Source organism: Melanerpes formicivorus, unplaced genomic scaffold (assembly GCF_026170545.1).
Source record: "Melanerpes formicivorus ecotype bairdi unplaced genomic scaffold, bMelFor1.0.p_v2 SCAF_9, whole genome shotgun sequence".
In the NCBI taxonomy this organism is placed as follows: domain Eukaryota; kingdom Metazoa; phylum Chordata; class Aves; order Piciformes; family Picidae; genus Melanerpes; species Melanerpes formicivorus.
In genome coordinates this window covers 24,844,975-24,865,354 of record NW_027142361.1, presented here as the reverse complement: position 1 = coordinate 24,865,354, position 20,380 = coordinate 24,844,975, and the positions used below count along the sequence as shown (strand labels likewise).

At 48.1% G+C, this 20,380-nt stretch overlaps 1 protein-coding gene across 2 annotated transcripts in view; it reads left to right on the top strand.

Annotated features, from left to right (window-relative positions):
• Positions 1-20,380, top strand: part of SLC24A3 (solute carrier family 24 member 3) — a 412,136-nt gene that overhangs the window by 370,249 nt on the left and 21,507 nt on the right. The window contains exons 10-15 of one of the 2 annotated variants that reach the window (XM_068143236.1): positions 4,683-4,816; positions 10,285-10,445; positions 11,535-11,796; positions 13,214-13,380; positions 17,064-17,178; positions 18,021-18,133. In XM_068143236.1, the coding sequence (XP_067999337.1) occupies positions 4,683-4,816; positions 10,285-10,445; positions 11,535-11,796; positions 13,214-13,380; positions 17,064-17,178; positions 18,021-18,133 (952 nt within the window). Of the gene's footprint in view, positions 1-4,682; positions 4,829-10,284; positions 10,446-11,534; positions 11,797-13,213; positions 13,381-17,063; positions 17,179-18,020; positions 18,134-20,380 lie in introns of both variants that reach the window. The other variant, XM_068143235.1, reaches the window with a different exon arrangement.

Sequence of the window (20,380 nt, the reverse complement as noted above, 5' to 3'; positions counted from 1 at the left end):
GGAGCCATAAGAGTCGTTCTGGGGAACTGTGGAAGTAACAGCTACCCTTCTGGCATTGCTACCTCAGGTTCTGCCACTTTGCAATTCCCTCAGTCTCCTGAAAAGATTAGAAGTCGGTTGGCCATCCCAGCGGTTCATGTTCTCACCAAACTGATCACGCAGAGTTATCCAAATAGTTCTACGTGATTGCCTTGGTGGTCTGTTTTGAAATGATCTGTTTTGGAATGACCTCCTTGGAGGACGTGTATTCCTCACAGATGAAACTTGTATCCACCTGGAGGAAGAATTGAAACTACCCCTTTGTGCCAATTGGGATATGGAATTTCTAAATTCATCCTTTAACTCTCTCATGCAGTTCTGTATATCTCTAGACATAGTTTTAATGGCCGAAACCAAAGAAACACGTGTCATGCTATCCTCCAAATGTCTCATTTGATCACTGAATTGGCCAACCGTAGGAGAAGCTCCACCATAATTTCTTGACACAATTCTGCTTGCCAGAATGTTTGCATAATTAGAAGGAGCAAGCTTGATGATCTTTTTAGCAAGCCCAATACCCACAGGAATGTCATGAGGATTCAGATTTTCATGTTCACCATAGAGTAGCTCTCTAACAGCAAATTCTCTCAAGCGCTTAATTCCCTCATCTATGGTAGTCCAGGGTTTAGGATTCCATGGAAGATCATCTCGGGAAGGGTATCTCAGGGCAACCGCCTTTAAAAGGCATATCCACAGATTAACCTTACCGAGAGCCCTGCCTAGATGTCTATCTATTCCATTATCCCTTGAGAGTTCCTAGCTGAGCTGCTGACTTGTCTCCAACTGTTAGAGCTGGTGCACCTGTATCATAACACCTACTAAGCCAAGCTAGAACAGGCTCCTTATCTGCCCTGGTGAAATCTTTACGGACATTTCGCAATTCCTCACGGGGTGACGAACACTCTGAAATATCATCTTCCTCTTCGTCTCCCTGCTGTCATTTTCTCAAGGATCTCTTTAAGCTGAGAACCACCTTTGCCAGCTCCTTTCCTAACTTCATCTCCATCCTGCTTTGATGTCACTAGGTTAGCTAGATCTTTAAAACAAACCTTCTCTTCCTCCTCAGCAGGATTTCTTAGAGTAGAGGGCCCCTCACCAGGATCAGCCTCCAGCTCCTCTTCTTCTCCATCTTTGGCCTTTCCACCTCTAGTCTTTGAAACAGCCACCTTAACTGGAGCTGTGTTTTAATTTACAGCCACCTTAATGAAAGCTGACAGGTCCTGAGATAAATCAGCTGCTGGGGCAGTGACTTCCGGTCCCACCGAGAGATTGGGCGGAAGTGATGTTGCCCCATTAATGGCCGATGAAGAAGAAGAAGGAGGAGAAGGAGTAGGCGCCATGTTGATACCAGCCGCCGCCCTTGGCAGCTTGCCAGAATCAGCAGCAAAATCATTTAGAGCTGCTCTACCAATTAACTTTTTAGCCTTCTTTTTAACTGACATAGATTCCCCACATTCTTCGTCACTAGATGACTCTGGGACTGATCCAGAGCCACGGCATTTTCTTTTTGATCTAGTTTTAATAACAAAGCAAGCTCTGGACACCTTTCTCTCTCGCCGCAAAGAATACTGTGGCCGGTTGACGTTGCCCCCTTAAGAAAGGGAATATGGTGGACGGAAGTTGGTAAACGGAAGGAATAGTCTAAACTATTTCATTGGTAAAGTGGGAGGAAGCACCTTCGGAACTGGGAGTGAGCTGGGACTACCCTGGGCACTCCGGCACCTTATCTTCAGTCTTGCTTCCGCCTCTTCTTCGTGCAGCAGCTTTCTGTGCTGGGCTTTCTGCCAAGGCTCCGGCCTTCAAACTGACAAACTTGATAAGGCCTGCATTAACTCCTTTCCAATTAACACAAACTGCTTCTAATTTTTTTTCCTCTCTTTTCTCTCTCTTTCTGTTCCACTCTGGGGAAAGGGGGGGGGGGAGAGAGGGGAGAGCGGAGGTGGGGAACCCCCTCTGTCCAGAGGGGGGTCACTCTCATTTCTGTGTTACTCTGTTGTATATCTTTGTATATATTGTAGATATTGTAAATTTGTAAATATTCCCCTGCATTCCCTACATTGCTTTGTAAATATAGCTCCACTGCTTTGCTAATTCAGCTTGTGAGTTTTTTTTCCTTTCCCTTCAATTTTTTTTCCCTTTTACCTTACAAGGGGGAAGGGAGGAGGCTTCTTGGCCTTACCCCTTCCAAACCCACCACAAATACAGAGAATACACATTAGTTATCACCAGCAGCAGAATTATACACATGAAATAAATCACCTTTGGTTCCCAGGCATCACCTAAAGTTACTCTCTCCTCAGGTGGAATCCTAAAACCCTTTATCTCAATTCCGAGAGTGGTGGAGGTAACATTCCTGTACCTCACTGGCCATAAGAAATCCATGCATTTTCCATACCATAGTCTAATTCTATACATAACCCACAGATAAATTGTCCGCACCAAATATTTACCCAGGTAATCCAAAATCAAACCCAAATAATATCTGTAAACTAGAGCCCCAAAAATTGAAAAGAATAATCGCTCCACAAACCACAATACCTTCATGTTTGCTAATTCAGCTAGAAGACACTAAATCAAATAATAAATTAAACTAATTATCTGCCGCACGTTGGGTACGCCAAGAAAAAAATGTTGTAGGGTTGGAAGGGTAAGGCCAAGAAGCCTCTTCCCTCCCCCTGTAAAGTAAAGGGAAAGAAAATTGGAGGGAAAGGGGACAGCCCCAACCGGTGACATGGCCCTTCTCTGGACATGTTCCAGCACCTCCATATCCCTCCTGTAATAGCGGCTCCAGAGCAGACAACTGAATGTGTCTCTGATTACCAGCAAAGCAGCCTCTTCTCACTTTAGTGTCCTTAATAAGAAATAAACACACAGGAGATTCCAGCCTACTTTTTACAGGTGCAGAAGTCTACTGCAAGTTGTTCTTGCTTGCTTGGAAACCCATGCTAAAACTCCAGCACAGTCAACATTGATTTTTCTGAGCATCTGAGCTGTGTAAGTTCTTTCATGCAATTTCATGCTAGCAAAGCAGGTCTGTTGTGCTGTTTGGTTCCCCTTCTTCTGCTTTGTTTTTAAAAGCTGGTGGAAAGGAAACCCAAATTTAAACTGGAACATTCAACAAAACCTACCAGCTGCCAAGCACACCAGTGGTCTTGTCTCAACAAGTAAGAGTAGAGATTTGTTTTGAAATTATGAGTAGATTAAACATTGTGAGAGCTCAATTCTCAGTGAGAGCAGCAAAACAGGCTGGGATGAAGGGAACACAAGGCAGAATTCGTCTCCTTTCTCATGAGAGGATACTTTAATGTGTCATAGAATCAATAAGCCTGGAAAAGATCTCAGAGATCATCAGGTCCAACTTATCACCCAACACCTCATGAGAACTAAACCATGGCTTCAAGTGCCACATCCAATCCTTTTTTGAACACCTCCAGGGATGGTGACTCCACCACCTCCCTGGGCAGCACATTCCAATGGCCAATTTCTCTTTCTGGGAAGAACTTTCTCCTCACTTCCAGCCTAAATCTCCCCTGGCACAGCTTGAGACTGTGTCCTCTTGTTTTGTTTCTGATTGCCTGGGGAAAGAGACCAACTCCCACATGTCTACAACCTCCCTTCAGTTAGTTACAGAAAGCAATAAGGTCTCCCCTGAGCCTTCTCTTCTCCAGGCTAAACAACCATAGCTCCCTCAGCCTCTTTTCACAGGGCTGTGCTCCAGGCCCCTCCCCAGCCTCATTGCCCTTCTCTGGACACATTCAAGTGTCTCAATGTCCTTCTTAAATTGAGTGGCCCAGAACTGGACAAAGTACTGAAGTTGTGTCTTAACCAGTGCTGAGTACAGAGGCAGAATGACTTCCCTGCTCCTGCTGGCCACACTATTTCTGATTCAGGCCAGGATGCCATCGGCCTTCTTGGCCACCTGGGCTGGTCAGATAGCCCCAGCCTTGCACCAGCTAACCAACCAGCAAAACAGGCATTTGTAATGTCTGAATCTAGAATGGATCAATTTTTTTTTTTTCTGAAAGCAATGCTGCAGTGTAAACATATGTTTCAGACCTGTTTGAATATAGCTGGAGAGGTTGTTTGCCTTGGTGAGGGACCTCAGCCAGGTGTTCACAGTGGTCTACCCTTGCCTTTGAGTATCGTGGTGAGATACTTCACTTGTGTTTGTGTCCTCTCTTGGCTGATCTAAATAAAATAAGAAACAATGGTAATAAAATAAGAAGCAGAGGTCATTACTATTTTCTTCCTAAAGCTGAGACAGAACTTAGCCTGTGGGCATGTGGGGTAGGTCTTCACAGGTCACACAACACTTACACTCAGGTGTGATTATATGAGAGGAAAAAAACCTGAATCATGACAAGTAATTGTTGCTTGCTATATAGAATGTTAATTCCCCATAACACATAAGCATCTGTGCAATTTAGGATTCATGTCTTGTATCTTTCATAGCCTTCTGGGTAGGGAGAGATTGCACTGTATGCAATTCAGTTGAAGTTCTGGTTTGATTTCATTAACACCTGAGGGGTTTTATTCCCTCCCATAGTTGGACCACGCACAATATGAGCCTAGGAAAGGCAGAGCATCAAGAAATCCCCCTAGAAGAAGCAAATGTACATCTGGAGTTTGTTTCCTTTGCTCAGGTACAACTCAACCATACATCACTTGTTTGAAAGGAAGACAAAAAACTCTGCCAACATGGTGAATGGTCTGGCAAACAACACAGAGATGGATGATAACAGCAACTGCGACGCCACGGTGGTGTTACTAAAGAAAGGTAACTGTTCCAGTAAGTCACCTTGCTTGTTTGCATTTGTCATGTGGACAGCTTCTGTCTTACCAGCCATGAAACAGGTGGGGAGGTGGCCCTTTTCAGAGATTCCTACAGTGGTTTGGGTTGGAAGGGACCACTGAAGATCAGCTAGTTTCAAGCCCCTTGTCATGGGCAGGGACACAGCCCCAACTCCCTCAGTCTGTCCTCATCGGAGAGGAGCTCCAGCCCTCTGCTCATCCTCATGGCCCTTCTCTGGGCACACCCCAGCACATCCAGATCCTTCCTGTAATAGAGGCTCCAGAACTGGATGTAGTACTCCAGGTGTGGTCTCACCAGAGCAGAGTACAGGGGGAGAATCACCTCCCTCGACCTGCTGGCTATGCTTCCCTTGATGCAGCCCAGGATGTAGTTGGCTTTCTGGGCTGCAAGTGCACACTGCTGGCTCATGTTGAGCTTTTCATCCACCAGCACCCCCAGGTCCTTTTCTTCAGGGCCGCTCTCAAGCCAGTCCCTGCCCAGCCTATATCAGTGCCTGGGATTACTCTGACCCAGTTGCAGGACCTTGCATTTGGTCTTGCTCAGCAGCAGGAAGCTAATCTATATTCATAGAGGATAATTTTTTTTAGCTTTGTAACAGCCAACAAATGTGTGCAGTGACTGCTTGGGATTTATGTGCACCTATCCCCATCCCAGTTGCTGGTTTGACTCCAGAAGGAGCTCTATCTGATCTAAAGCTGTCCTGGTCTCTGACTACAGAGGGGCTGCCCTATTTGTTTCAAATTAAAATTGACACAATTAGGTGTCTCTTCCTGTAAGCAATGATTTAAAGACCTAGCCATGTAAGGAACAAAAGATGAAATATAGATGGATTCATTTGCTAACAGCAGACTGAGTTGATGCCAGCTATCATTTTACTGCCCTGCTGCTGAGGGAAGACTTTTGTGGGTGCTGTGCACACTGATTTGAGGAAGCTCCCCAGTTCAAGAGAGACAGAGACCTGCTGGAGAGAATCCACCAGAGAGACATGAGGATGATTAGGGGAGTTGAGCATCTCTCCTATGAAGAGAGACTGAGAGCCCTGAGACTGTTTAGTCTTGAGAAGACTGAGAGGGCATCTCATCAATGTGTATAAATATCTGAGGGGTGGGTGTCAAGTGGAGGGGGCCAAGCTCAGTAATAAGACAACAAACAACAGGTTCAAGCTTGAACATAGAATATTTCACTTCAACATGAGGAGAAACTTCTTTACAATGAGGGTGACAGAGCACTGGAGCAGGCTGCCCAGAGAAGTTGTGGAGTCTCCTTCTCTGGAGACTTTCAAAATTCACCTGGAAGCATTCCTGTGCAGACTACCCTAAGTGATCCTGCTTTGGCAGGGGGGTTGGACCTGATGATCTCTTGAGGTCCCTTCCAACCTCTGATGTACTGTGATACTGTGAAGCTGGTTTTATGGGAATAGCTATCCTTAGCCTGGGGCTCTGAGCAGCAAAGCTGTGCTGGCAAGGTGACAGCAGTCTGTACTAGTAAAGCTAGACTGGTAAAACTCAGCCAAAACTCAGGCCTTAGGCATCTAGGTTTTACCCACTGGCCTCAGGATAGTGCACAACTGAGGCAGCGCTGACTGTGGGATTTAGGTCTCCCCAGAATGCTTCTTTGCATGACCCTGCTCAGCTGCTGGTAATTTTTTTTTTGGTTTGGGCCACTGGTGTTGCTTAAGCTGACTGAGGAAGGAATATGAAAGGATTGCTTCATTTTCTTGCAGATTGTTCCTGTGTTTACTTGGCAGTGGGCCACTAGAGGCCCAGGCAGGAGGGAGGCACTGCTGTGCAGACCAACCAGCAGTGTGGGGTTGCAAGCAGCACCCATTTCAGCAGGTTGCCTGAGGGGTTCAGACACTACTCTTTGTTTTCTGAGGCCTGTTTTGAACCAAAAAAAGAATCATACAGAAGGATTTTTGTGTTTGGGGAATTTTCCCCCCAGGTGCCATGCAGGAAATGCCAGCATGGAAAAAGCCACAAGGAAAAGCTGTCTAGGTGTTTTGACTTAGTTGAATATGGATGACTCTACTTACCTCCCCTAATCCATGGAAACCTTCTCAATTAGAGAAAAAAAGAGTTGAGGAGATCACAGTATCACAGTATCACAGTATCACTTAGGTTGGAAAGGACCTCGAGGATCATCGAGTCCAACCTATCAACACAGACCCCATGACTAGACCATGGCACCAAGTGCCATGTCCAATCTCCTCTTGAACGCCTCCAGGGTCGATGACTCAACCACCTCCCTGAGCAACCCGTTCCAATGACGAATGACTCGCTTGGTGAAGAACTTCCTCCTCACCTCGAGTCTAAACCTCCCCTGGCGCAGCTTGAGACTGTGTCCCCTTGTTCTGGTGCTGGTTGCCTGGGAGAAGAGGCCAACCCCTTCCTGGCTACAACCACCTTTCAGGTAGTTGTAGAGGGCAATGAGGTCACCCCTGAGCCTCCTCTTCTCCAAGCTAAACAATCCCAGCTCCCTCAGCCTCTCCTCATAGGGCTTGTGTTCAAGGCCTCTCACCAGCCTTGTTGCCCTTCTCTGGACACATTCAAGTGTTTCGATGTCCTTCTTAAACTGAGGGGCCCAGAACTGGACACAGTACTCAAGGTGCGGCCTAACCAAAGCAGAGTACAGGGGCACAATGACCTCCCTGCTCCTGCTGGCCACACTATTCCTAATGCAGGCCAGGATGCCATTGGCCCTCCTGGCCACCTGGGCACACTGCTGGCTCATATTCAGGTGGCTGTCGATCAGCACACCCAGGTCCCTCTCTGTTTGGGAGCTCTCCAGCCACTCTGACCCCAGCCTGTAGCTCTGCATGGGATTGTCGTAGCCAAAGTGCAGCACTCGGCACTTGGACTTGTTGAATGCCATCCCATTGGACTCTGCCCATCTGTCCAGTCGGTCGAGGTCCCTCTGCAGAGCCCTTCTACCCTCTAAATGACTAACATCTGCCCCTAACTTGGTGTCATCTGCAAACTTGCTGATGACTGACTCAACCCCCTCATCCAGATCATCTATGAATATGTTGAAGAGGACAGATGCTCTACTGTGAGACTGACAGCAATGGTAGTAAACAGCCTTGCTGTGAAACATTTGCCAGTGTTCAGCACTGATTTTAATAAACCCAAGGAGATGTGTCAGGGAAGACCTCAGGTTGTCCTGCTTCTGAGTCCCAGTTCCGGAATTCACGTTTGCAGAAAGGATGGATACTGGCACTGTGCCACCCCAGAGGTAGTGGACAGTGGCACTGTGCCTCAGCTGGAGTGTGATTGAGGTCCCTGCTCCTGTCTTCTTACTCCTTTTTTCCTGCATCATGGGTTACACCGCATAGACTGGCACATGAGCTTGCTGCCGGGTTTGATGGCACTTCCCGGCCATGAGCTGCAATCCCAGGATGCAGGAACCTGCTTTGCTTTTGCACTGGTGTCCTGCAGGAGCAGTGTGACAGTTTCCTCACCCCCATGCACAGTTAATGATGGGTGAGGCCAGTATTGTTCAGGCGCCAGATATGGGCGACGGAGATTGGAATCAATACGGCTGACCAATATGATTGAGTATTGTTCCTTTATTGTTCCAGTGTTGCAGGCCGATGGTGCAGGCCTGTAGTGCGAGTATAGCACAGCAAAGTAAAGTGTAGAAGAAGAAGAGACAGGAAAGGCAGAAGTGCGTAGCAAGGGAACTTCTACAACTTATATAAACTCGGAGTGCCTTGTTGGCATGGCTTCATTGGTTCCTATCGCACTATTACAGATTATTGGTCCAACTACTAACAACACGCAAGGTTTGTTGATGCAGGTGCATGTCCTGTTGTCCCAAGATAACTTTCCATGTTTATAGCTACCAATGCCTTGTTTTAGTTACATGCTGCAGGCACAGCACTGTTTTGCTACACTGCTAGCTGGCTCTGCACTTATGCTGAGCATGTGTCTAAGTCCGGAGAGGGAAAGAGACTCAGTTCTTTAAGAATGTTCCCATGATGTGAAATTTGAGGCACAAACGAGGCCAAAATATCAACAGCTAGACTATTTATTGCATATATAAAGTGGACATAAGAAGGGGAGAGGGAGAAAATAGAGAGGGAGAGAGAGAAGAGAGAAGAGGAAAGGAATTATATTACCACACCCCTCACCCCCCAAGACAGTTTGAGTCTGTGGAGGAAAGGTGCTGCAGGAAATGCTGGGTTGGTACAGGAACGGTGCTGAGGCTCTGGCTGGAGAAAAGCTGTGGTCCTCTAGGCAGCCTGGGTCTGTAGAGAAAGGGTGCTGTGGCTTTGGCTGGAGAAGAGATGTGGTCCTCTGGGCAGCCTGGGTCTGTAGAGCTTCCAGGCTCCACGGGCTCTTTTCTCCAGAGCAGCATTGTCCCGAGCATTTCCTTCTCAGCGGCATGGTCCGTCTCCTGTATTTTCCTTAATCATCCAGTCCGGGGGATACAGTCCCCCACATTTTTCTTCCTCGTTTTTCTCCTAAGTAGCCAGTAGTGGCTCAAGTCTTTTATACAGTTTTTAGTCCTTAGGTATGTGTCCAAGTATTGTCCCTCAGGAATTCAGAGGCAAGGAAGTCATCCTGAGGTAAACGTCCAGGTATCATTCCCCCAGAAATCTTTCTGTGCGTTTCTGTGTGTTTGGGCAAGGTTCTGGATGGAGGGGGGGGGCCCCTCCGGCTCCTCCGTCTCCATCCAGACAAGCCCCCACACTCATTACACATCAGGAAAACAGGTGGTGAATCCATTGTGTCACCCTTCCCAGGGTACTTGATGGGTGGAGATTATCTTGTCTCATGCATATTCCTGAAGGTGGCCTCGGTCCATTGTTGTCAGACCAGCTGTGGCCCAGTGAGCAATGTTATCTTTGCACCTTCCAAGAGTCGTTCTAGTGGCTCTGCCCAACACATATCAGCTATTGTCTGGGCAAGCAGCAAGTGATTTTATCTTTGTTGAGTCACACCAAGAGAGACAAACTTTTAGTCTGTCACAGCATGGCCTACCACCATATCAGGCTCTAGGCCTGCACTGCCAGATTGCTCACACTGCTCGTCGCTGGCATTGCCACACAGTATCCTCCCAGAAGTGCAGCTCCAAACAGTGGAATTAATGCAGCTTTACTGCAGCACCATTTCTGCTTTGGTAGAACAGCTGCCTTGGAAGCAGTGATCTGCCTGACACAGGCCTGTGATGAAGTGTGCAGAGCAGCTTTAATTCTCTGTAATGAGCATGAGTGGAGGTACTGGGTTGCCAGCTCATTTAAAGGCAGAAATGGAGAGTGTGTAAAGACAGAAATTAAGGACAGAGAGGGCACTTCTTGAATGACAGCAGCTGAAGGGATGGTTCTTAAAAGGACTTCTGGAACTTGCACATTTGTTATTCTGAGAGCCTGGTGGGGCAGGGAGGGAGGCTGCTGCAGAAGACCTCAATTCCTCTTTCTTCCTTGGCTGCAGGAAACTTCCACCGCAAAGCCTCAGTGATTATGGTGGATGAGCTTCTGTCTGCCTACCCACACCAGCTTTCATTTTCTGAGGCTGGGCTCCGGATCATGATAACCAGCCACTTCCCTCCCAAAACACGTCTCTCCATGGCCAGCCGCATGCTGATCAATGAGGTATGGCTTTTGTCTCCCCCTGCCTCCCCTTCTCCTCCTGAATTTGCTTTTTCCTCTAGCAGTGTTTGGGTTGAAATGGAATTCTTGTGTTTTTCTTATGGAAACTTCTGGAACTCTTGTCTTCTGGATTTTATCTTCCCCCAGCTCCCTTTCTTCTCCTGAATTTCCTCTTTCCTCCAGCAGTGTTTGGGTTGAAATGGAACTCCTATGTTTCTCTGGCAACTTCTGGAACTCTTGTCATCTTCTGCATCCCTGGTAGCACTTTCCCAGATTTATTCTTCTGACACTGACTTGACTTCATCATGCCCTGCTGTCTGTCCCCACTGAGATTTTAGCAGAGCAAGTTTCAGGTTGTGGTTATGTTACCTGTAGCTGTTAGGTGCACCTGCAGGGTGCCCCCTGCATTCATCTGACATGAATATCACTTGCACTTGTCTGATAACATGGTATTCCATGGAGTCTGCACTTAGTCTGACCCTGGTCTTAGAATCATAGAATTGTTAGGGTTGGAAGGGACCTCAAGGATCATCCAATTCCCACCCTATGGGCAGGGACACCTCACACTACAGCAGGTTGCTCACAGCCACATCCATCCTGGCCTTAAAAACCTCCAGGGATGAGGCTTCCACCACCTTCCTGGGCAACCTGTGCCAGTGTCTCACCACCCTCATGGGGAACAACTTCTTCCTAACATCCAATCTGAATCTACCCATTTCTAGTTTTGTTCCATCCCCCTAGTCCTGTCACTCCCTGACACCCTAAGAAGTCCCTCCCCAGCTTTCTTGTAGTCCACTTCAGATAATGGAAGGCCACAATAAGGTCTCCTTGGAGCCTTCTCTTCACCTGACTGAACAGCCCCAACTCCCTCAGTCTGTCCTCACAGGAGAGGTGCTCCAGCCCTCTGCTCATCCTCATGGCCTCTGGGAGTCCTGGAGTCAGTGTTTTTTTCTCTTCTAGAAGCTGTGCAGATCTGGTCATCCCCAAGCAAGCATCACCTTACACCTGCTTTGAAAGCCACATGTTCAAAGGACTCAGCTCACTTCTTCCTCTTTCCCTCCCTTTCTCTCTCTCTTGTGCCTGTATTTCCAGAGGCAAAGGCTGATCAACAGCAGTAATTACACCAATGGTGAGTCAGAAGTAGCAATCAAATTCCCTATCAAGCATGTGGTGGAGAATGGGACAGGCCCCAGCAACTCCGGCGAGCAGGGAGTGAACGGCATGCGGCAGGACGAGGACATCGCTGAGGCTGGGAATGAGACAGAGAACGAGAATGAGAACAACGAGAATGATGATGAGGAGGAGGAAGATGACGATGACCACGAAGGATCATACACACCTTTTGACCTACCCAGTAAGAAGCTGCTTGGGTTTCTGTTGTTCCAGAATGCAAAACGCGGCTTGGGTATGCCGGAAAGCATGGCAGGTGTGTGCTGAGGTAGAAGTGTTTCTGAGCTCCTGGCAGCCTGCACCTTGTAGTGTAGTTTGTGCTCACAGGTAAAAATCATAGAATCAATAAGGTTGGAAAAGACCTCAGAGATCGTCAAGTCCAACCCACTACCTAACACCTCATGACTAACTGAAACATGGCACCAAGTGCCACGTCCAATCCCTTTTTGAACACCTCCAGGGATGATGACTCTACCACCTCCCTGGGCAGCACATTCCAGTGGCCAATTTCTCTTTCTGGGAAGAACTTTTTCCTCACCTCCAGCCTAAACTTCCCCTGGCACAGCTTGAGACTGTGTCCTCTTGTTCTGGTGCTGGTTGCCTGGGAGAAGAGACCAACCCCCACCTGGCTACAACCTCCCTTCAGGTAGTTGTAGACAGCAAGAAGGTCTCCCCTGATCCTCCTCTTCTCCAGGCTAAATAATCCCAGCTCCCTCAGCCTCTCCTCATAAGGCTGTGCTTGAGACCTCTCCCCAGCGTCGTTGCCCTTCTCTGGACACGTTCAAGTGTCTCAATGTCCTTAAACTGAGAGGCCCAGAACTGGACACAATACTCAAGGTGTGGCCTAACCAGTCCTGAGTCCAGACAAAGAGGAACTGGGAAACAACAGGAACTTCTCAGAATACAGATTCTTGGGCTTCATGTGCCTCTGCTGTAGCTCATGTGTTGGCCCAGTGCTACTGTTGCAGTCAGAGGGGAGAGGCAGTGATCTCCACTGGGTGATTCCAGTCCCCAAAACCTAGGTCATCCTCTGGGGAGATCTTTATTTCTCTGCTGATTCCAGAGGAAGCTGAGAATGAAAGGGCTGCTGGCAAATGAATCATAGAATCACAGAATTGTTAGGGTTGGAAGGGATCGCATGTATCATCCAGTTCAAATCCCCCTGCCACAGGCAGGGACCCCTCACTCTACATCAGGTTGCTCAGAGCCACATCCAGACGGGCCTTAAAAACCTCCAGGGATGAGGCCTCCACCACCTCCCTGGGCAACCTGCTCCAGCTCTTAGCACAGTACTAAGGTGAGGTGCTAGCAGAGGCAAGTCAGTGATGCTGCTGGTGTGGAGCAAGGAGAAAAGAAGGTGCTGGATGCCTCATATTGCTGCTGTTAACTAGGCACAACCACAGTGTCTTCTCACTCTTCCTGGCTTAGAGTATGTGCCTCAGGTTGCTGACCACTGTGATGTTGAAGGATGGAGATCTCCTTTGTGCCAGGTTCCTACTACCCTAAAATGAAAACATTCTGGCTAAACCAGACAAGAATTGTGATTGTTTCCTCCTCCCCTCTTACCCCCCCTTTTTTTCCCCTTCTCTTTCGTTTTACAGCTGGCAAGATAGAAATCTTGAAGTGGCTCTTCACATGGCCATTGAGTTTTGTCCTGTACTTCACAGTGCCCAACTGTAACAAACCCCACTTGGAAAAATGGTTCATGGTTACCTTTGCTTCTTCTACCCTCTGGATTGCAGCTTTCTCCTACATGATGGTGTGGATGGTATGTACCAGCTAAAGCAGAGACCACAGCCTGGGACAGGAAACAGAAAGTAGGTTCTGTCAGCTTAGAGAGGTGTGTAGAATAAACCTTTATTTAGAATAAACCAAACCAGGTTGGAAGAGACCTTCAAGATCATCGTGTCCAAACCATCAACCAATCCAACCCACCCAAACAGCTAACCCATGGCACCAAGTACCCCATCAAGTCTCCTCCTGAACACCTCCAATGATGGCGACTCCACCACCTCCTTGGGCAGCCCATTCCAATGAGCAATCACTCTCTCTGTGTAGAACTTCATCCTAATATCCAACCTGAACCTCCCCTGGTGCAGCCTGAGACTGTGTCCTCTTGTTCTGGTACTGGGTGCCTGGGAGAAGAGACCAACCTCTGCCTGTCTACAACCCCCCTTCAGGTAGTTGTAGAGAATGATAAGGTCACCCCTGAGTCTCCTCTTCTCCAGGCTGAGCAACCCCAGCTCCCTCAGTCTTTCCTCATAGGGCTTGTGTTCCAAACCCCTCACCAACTTTGTTGCTCTTCTCTGGACTCGTTCCAGCAAGTCAACATCCTTCCTAAACTGAGGGGCCCAGAACTGGACACAGTACTCGAGGTGTGGCCTAACCAGTGCAGTGTAGAGGGGCAGAATGACCTCCCTGCTCCTGCTGGCCACACTGTTCCTGATGCAAGCCAGGATGCCATTGGCCCTCTTGGCTGCCTGGGCACACTGCAGGCTCATGTTCAGCCTGCCATCGACCAGTGCCCCCAGGTCCCTCTCTGCCTGGCTGCTCTCTAGCCACTCTGACCCCAGCCTGTAGCACTGCATGGGGTTGTTGTGGCCAATGTGCAGAACCCGGGACTTGGATGTGTTAAATCTCATGCCGTTGGACTCTGCCCATCTGTCCAGCCTGTCCAGGTCCCTCTGCAGAGCCTCTCTACCCTCCAGCAGATCAACTCCTGCCCCCAGCTTGGTGTCGTCAGCAAATTTACTGATGATGGACTCAATGCCCTCATCCAGATCATCAATAAAGATGTTAAAGAGCACAGGGCCCAGCACTGATCCCTGGGGCACACCACTAGTGACTGGCCGCCAGCTGGATGTGGCACCATTCACCACCACTCTCTAGGCTCAGCCCTCCAGCCAGTTCCTAACCCATCGCAGTGTGCTCCCGTCCAAGCCATGGGCTGACAGCTTGGCCAGAAGTTTGCTATGGGGGACGGTGTCAAAGGCCTTGCTGAGGTCCAGGTAGACTACATCAACAGGCCTTCCCACATCCACCAGGTGGGTCACCTGATCATAGAAGGAAATCAGGTTGGTCAGGCAGGACCTGCCCTTCCTAAATCCATGCTGCCTGGGCCTGATCCCTTGGCCATCCTGTGAGTGTTGTGTTATTGCACTCAGGATGACCTGTTCAATGATCTTGCCTGGCACTGAGGTCAGGCTGACAGGCCTATAATTCCCTGGCTCATCCAACCAGCCCTTCTTATGGATGGGCACCACGTTGGCCAGCTTCCAGTCCTCTGGGACCTCGCCAGTGAGCCAGGACATTTCTCTGTACTGAAAGTTTTAGGTAAGAACCACTAAATCTGCTTCCACTTGCACTAGACCTGTCCACACTCAGAGAAGAAAATTAGGGGGCCAGTATCCATGCCCTTTGAACTTGATTCAGGGCTGGAATTTCACCCAGCTTTTTAACACTTGCACCAATTTAACACCTCCTTGCTGTGCAGGGCAGTGTAAAGAGGGCCTCAAATACCTTTTCCTTTTATTGGAGCATGCTAGCTGAAGAGACAGGTTTGTGTGTGGTAGGACTTTGAACTCAGCCAAATTCTTACACAACTACTCTAGCTAATAGGAACTTAATTCTACCTCATGAGGCTGCACCAGGGTATTAGGAAGCACTTCCTCAAAGAAAGGCTGATTAGCCACTAGGATGGACTGCCCAAGAGGGTGGTGGAGTCACCATCACTGGAGGTCTTTAAGAAAATATTGGCTTGGAATAGAATACAATCAACCAGGTTGGAAAAGACCTCAGAGATCATCAAGTCCAACCTATGACCGATTACCTAACACCTCAGGACAACCATGGCTCCAAGTGCCACATCCAATCCTTTTTTGAACACCTCCAGAGATGGTGACTCCACCACCTCCCTGGGCAGCACATTCCAATGGCCAATTTCTCTTTCTGGGAAGAACTTTTTCCTCGCCTCCAGCCTAAACTTCCCCTGGCACAGCTTGAGACTGTGTCCTCTTGTTCTGGTGCTGGTTGCCTGGGAGAAGAGACCAACCCCCACCTGGCTACAACCTCCCTTCAGGTAGTTGTAGAGGGCAATGAGGTCTCCCCTGAGCCTCCTCTTCTCCAGGCTAAGCAACCCCAGGTCCCTCAGCCTCTCCTCACTAGGCTGTGCTCCAAAGCCCTCCCCAGCTTTGTTGCCCTTCTCTGGACACCTTCCAGCAACTCAACATCTTTCCTAAACTGAGAGGCCCAGAACTGGACACAGGACTCAAGGTGTGGCCTAACCAGTGCTGAGTACAGGGCAGAATGACTTCCCTGCTCCTGCTGGCCACACTCTTCCTGATACATGCCATGATGCCATTTGCCTTCTTGGCCACCTGGGCACACTGCTGGCTCATGTTCAGCCTACTGTCAACCAGTACCCCCAGGTCCCTTTCTGCCTGGCTGCTCTCCAGCCTCTCTGACCCCAGCCTGTAGCACTGCATGGGGTTGTTGTGGCCATAGCGCAGCACCCAGCACTTGGACTTGTTTAATGCTATCCTGTTGGACTCTGCCCATCTGTCCAGCTTGTCAAGCTCCTACTGCAGAGCTCTCCCACCCTCTAACAGATCAACACCTGCCCCCAACTTGATGTCATTTGCAAATTTACAAATAGAATAGAATAGAATAGAATAGAATAGAATAGAATAGAATAGAATAGAATAGAATAGAATAAACCAGGTTGGAAGAGACCTTCAAGATCATCGTGTCCAACCTATCATCCAACACCACCTAATCAACTAAACCATGGCACCAAGCACCCCATCCAGTCTCTTCCTAAACACCTCCAGTGATGGTGACTCCACCACCTCCCTGGGCAGCCCATTCCAATGGGCAATCACTCTCTCTGTGTAGAACTTCCTCCTAACCTCCAGCCTAAACCTCCCCTGGTGCAGCTTGAGACTGTGTCCTCTTGTTCTGGTGCTGGTTGCCTGGCAGAAGAGACCAACCTCTGCCTGTCTACAACCTCCCTTATGGTAGTTGTAGAGAGTCTTCTCTTCTCCAGGCTAAGCAACACCAGCTCCCTCAGTCTCTCCTCATAGGGCTTGTGTTCCAAGCCCCTCACCAACTTTGTTGCCCTTCTCTGGATACGCTCCAGCAAGTCAGTGGTGGATTCAGTTTATAATAATGCCTGCAAACGTCAGCCAAGATCACTGGTACACAGGGTAGTGGGCCTCCATGTACTCCCTTTTCCAGGTCTGTGTTAGGGAAACTGTGGATGAAAGGTGTGAAGAGGGTACATAGCAGGTGAGTCCTGTCCTCTGCCAGGTGATGAGCACACCAAACAAAACCTGTTGTTGCTTCTTCTTGTAGCAAGATGAGTTTTCACTGGGCATTCATGCAGAATTTGGCCCAGATGGTCCTTGATTTTAATTCCTGTGAACAGCTTGACAGTTTATTTATTCTCCTTAGGTGACAGTCATTGGTTACACACTGGGAATTCCAGATGTGATCATGGGCATCACGTTCTTGGCAGCTGGAACCAGTGTGCCGGACTGCATGGCAAGCCTGATCGTAGCGAGGCAAGGTGGGTTCAGCACAGAGATGTCACACTGCTATTGGAAGTGTTTCCTTGTGTCTTCTTCCACTTCAGGTGGCACAGATGTGTCTGTAATGTGAAAACATGACAGAGCCCCTTCCCTGAGGATAACATTTAAAACAAGAACAGAGAAGGAATTGTGTGACTATTGCAGAGAACTGCTAACAGGTTCTTCATGGCAATGTGGAGCAAGTTCAGGCACTATTATCAACTTCAAGCCTTCCCCAAATGCCAGTGTTTGTTCTTAATTTAGGTACTTTGGTATAGAATTGTTTAGAACATGGCATAAGGGTCACTTCCCTCGTGAGGACTGGAAGATACTGCTGTTCTTAAGGAAAACTTCTTTTTCTCCCTCACCTTTTGACTCTTTTTTAAGAGAAAAAAGAAAGTTCTCAGTTCTGGTTTGAGGAGCAAAACCAGTGGCTCTTCACTGACACAGATGAGCACTCAATAGACTGCCCAAAGACCTAATCTAAGTAGTTCAGTATAGAAACTCATGTGTTGTAGTTACAGTAAAGCATCAGAAGCCCTTCTGTCACATCACAAGAGTGCTGGCAGGTCACAGCCAGTGGCCAAGCTCTGCACAGCAGCAGCAGATTAGTTAAGGAAAGTTTTCAAATGGGCCTGGAAGGTGGATTCAGCCCCTTCAACCCTGTAATGAGCAGAGCAAAGAGGAAAGGGAAGGGATGGGGTGAGAGGGATCTCCCTTAACTCTCTGCCTTCATTCATGGAAATTGTCTGGATTAACTCTGATTGGTGTATTACTGTTTTAAATGTTGAAAGACTTTCCTGAGACATGTCTGACCTGTACCTGGTTTCCGTTCCTGCAGGTATGGGGGATATGGCTGTGTCCAACTCCATTGGAAGCAATGTTTTTGATATTTTAATTGGCCTGGGCCTCCCCTGGGCTTTGCAGACCCTTGCAGTGAATTATGGATCATATGTAAGTCCTGCATTTCTTTACATGCTGGTTTGGTTTTATTTGATTACTTCCTTTTTTATAAAGCAGATCTGCTTAGGAAAAAAAAAAAACAACCACCCAAACCCACAAAACAGAACAAACCAAAAAACTCCAAGTCCAAAATTTTGTCAAATTTGAAGAAATAAATAGTTTTACTCTGCTATGATGTAATTGCCATTGGACATTCCCCATCCTTTCAAGGACAAGAACTTCCAACTCCTCCTTAAAGGCAGCTGCAATAAGCTAACTCATTAGAGCATGCAATATGTTCATGCAGATGAATATATTCCATCTAAGAAGAATGATCCTGTTCTTATTAAGCCAGAGGGGATAAACACATGCCTGGAAAGTTAAGAATAAAGCAGACCTGTACAGCTTTCTAGTTAGCACAATGGAAGGTGAAGGAAGCTGTTAACTAATGATGTTTCAGAACATGACCATCATAAGGAAGCACTGCAGAGCTTTCCTGTTTGGGTACAGCCACCCAACACCGGTGAAGCCATCCTTTGCTTCCCAAATGATAAAAGATCCATCCTCCCTCCCCTAAAGGTGTTGCAAGCTCCCACCTGAGAAGGAAGAGCAGGAGATAGCCTGAAGTCCTAGAGAGAAGTTACTGTTGCTGTTGCTATTAGCTTGGCACCACTCACAGAGCAATGCAGGACAGGAAGGATGATCTTTGAGGTCTCTTCCAACCTTGGTGATTCTGTGATTCAATTACAATGAGTGCATGCAAAGTTAAAAGACTGGAGAATCACAAAATTTTGAGGTTGGCAAGATTGTCTAGTCCTCAGGCTGCTGCTCTAAGCAGGGTCAGCTAGAGCCAGGATTCTTAGGATGGGTCCTGGATTCCTCCAAGGATGAAGACTGTTCCAGTGTTTGACCACTCTCACAGTAGAAAAGGATTTCTGTGTGTAAAATTGTGTATGGCCTCTTGTCCTCTCAATGGATGCTGCTCAGAAGAGTTTGGTTTTACCTTCTCTGTCCTTTCCCATCACCTATTTATATGCATCAGTAAGATCCCCCTCAATCTTGTCCAGAGAGAACAGCCCCAGCTCTTTCAGCCTCTTTCTATGTCAGAAGTTGCAATCCCTTAAATCATCCTTGTGGGCCTTGAGTGGACTTGCTCCAGGAGTCCATATTGTCCGTGTATTGAGGAGCCCAGAACTGGACCAGGCACTCAAGATGTGTCTCACCAGTGCTGAGTAAAATAATCATGGAATTGTTAGGGTGGGAAGGGACCTCAAGGATTATCTAGTTCCAACCCCCCTGCCATGGGCAGGGACACCTCACACTACAGCAGGTTGCCTGGAGCTACATCCAGCCAGGCCTTGAAAATTTCCAGGGATGAGGCTTCCACCACCTCCCTGGGCAACCTGTGCCAGTCTCTCACCACCTTCATGGGGAAGAACTTCTTCCTAACATCCAATCTGAATCTACCCATTTCTAGTTTTGTTCCACTCCCCCTAGTCCTATCACTCCCTGACACCCTAAAAAGTTCCTCCCCAGCTTTCTTGTAGCCCCCTTCAGATCCTGGAAGGCCACAATTAGGTCTCCTTGGAGCCTTCTCTTCTCCAGACTGAACAGCCCCAACTCCCTCAATCTGTCCTCCTAGGAGAGGAACTCCAGCCCTCTGCTCATCCTCGAGGCCCTTCTCTGGACACCGTCCAGCACGTGTCCCTATACCTGCTGGCGATGCTTCTCCTAATTCAGCCCAGGATGCTCTTGGTGCTTCTGCCCTTGGATCTTTGCACTTCTTGAAAAGAGGAGTCACAGAAGCTGTAGGAATAAAATCTCTTTCTTTAACAAGCAGCTTATCTGGAGCTCTTCTGTGTTTTTGTGGAAAAGGATTGAAAACAAGTGGCTGAGAAGCAGCAGCCAGCTTTCAGGGGAGGATAACAACGTCGCTACTGTTTTGCACACCCCAAATGTTCATTGTGCAGCCCTGACCACATGGTTAGAAAAGGCAGGCTTGGAAACAGCCCCACAATTAGCAAAGAATTTCCTCAGTTTTCACTTGCACTTCCTGGATTTCTCTCCAAATCCCAGGATAACCAGACTTCAAAACAAAACAAGCCTCTCCCTCCACCCCCTCCATCCCCATTAGTAGTAATCATTTATTACTTGTGGTGGTTTGGCTCTGGCCTGGAGGCCAGATACCCACCAAGCCGCTCTATCACTCCCCCTCTTAAGTGAACAGGGGAAGAAGGGAAAGAAAATATAACAGAAGCT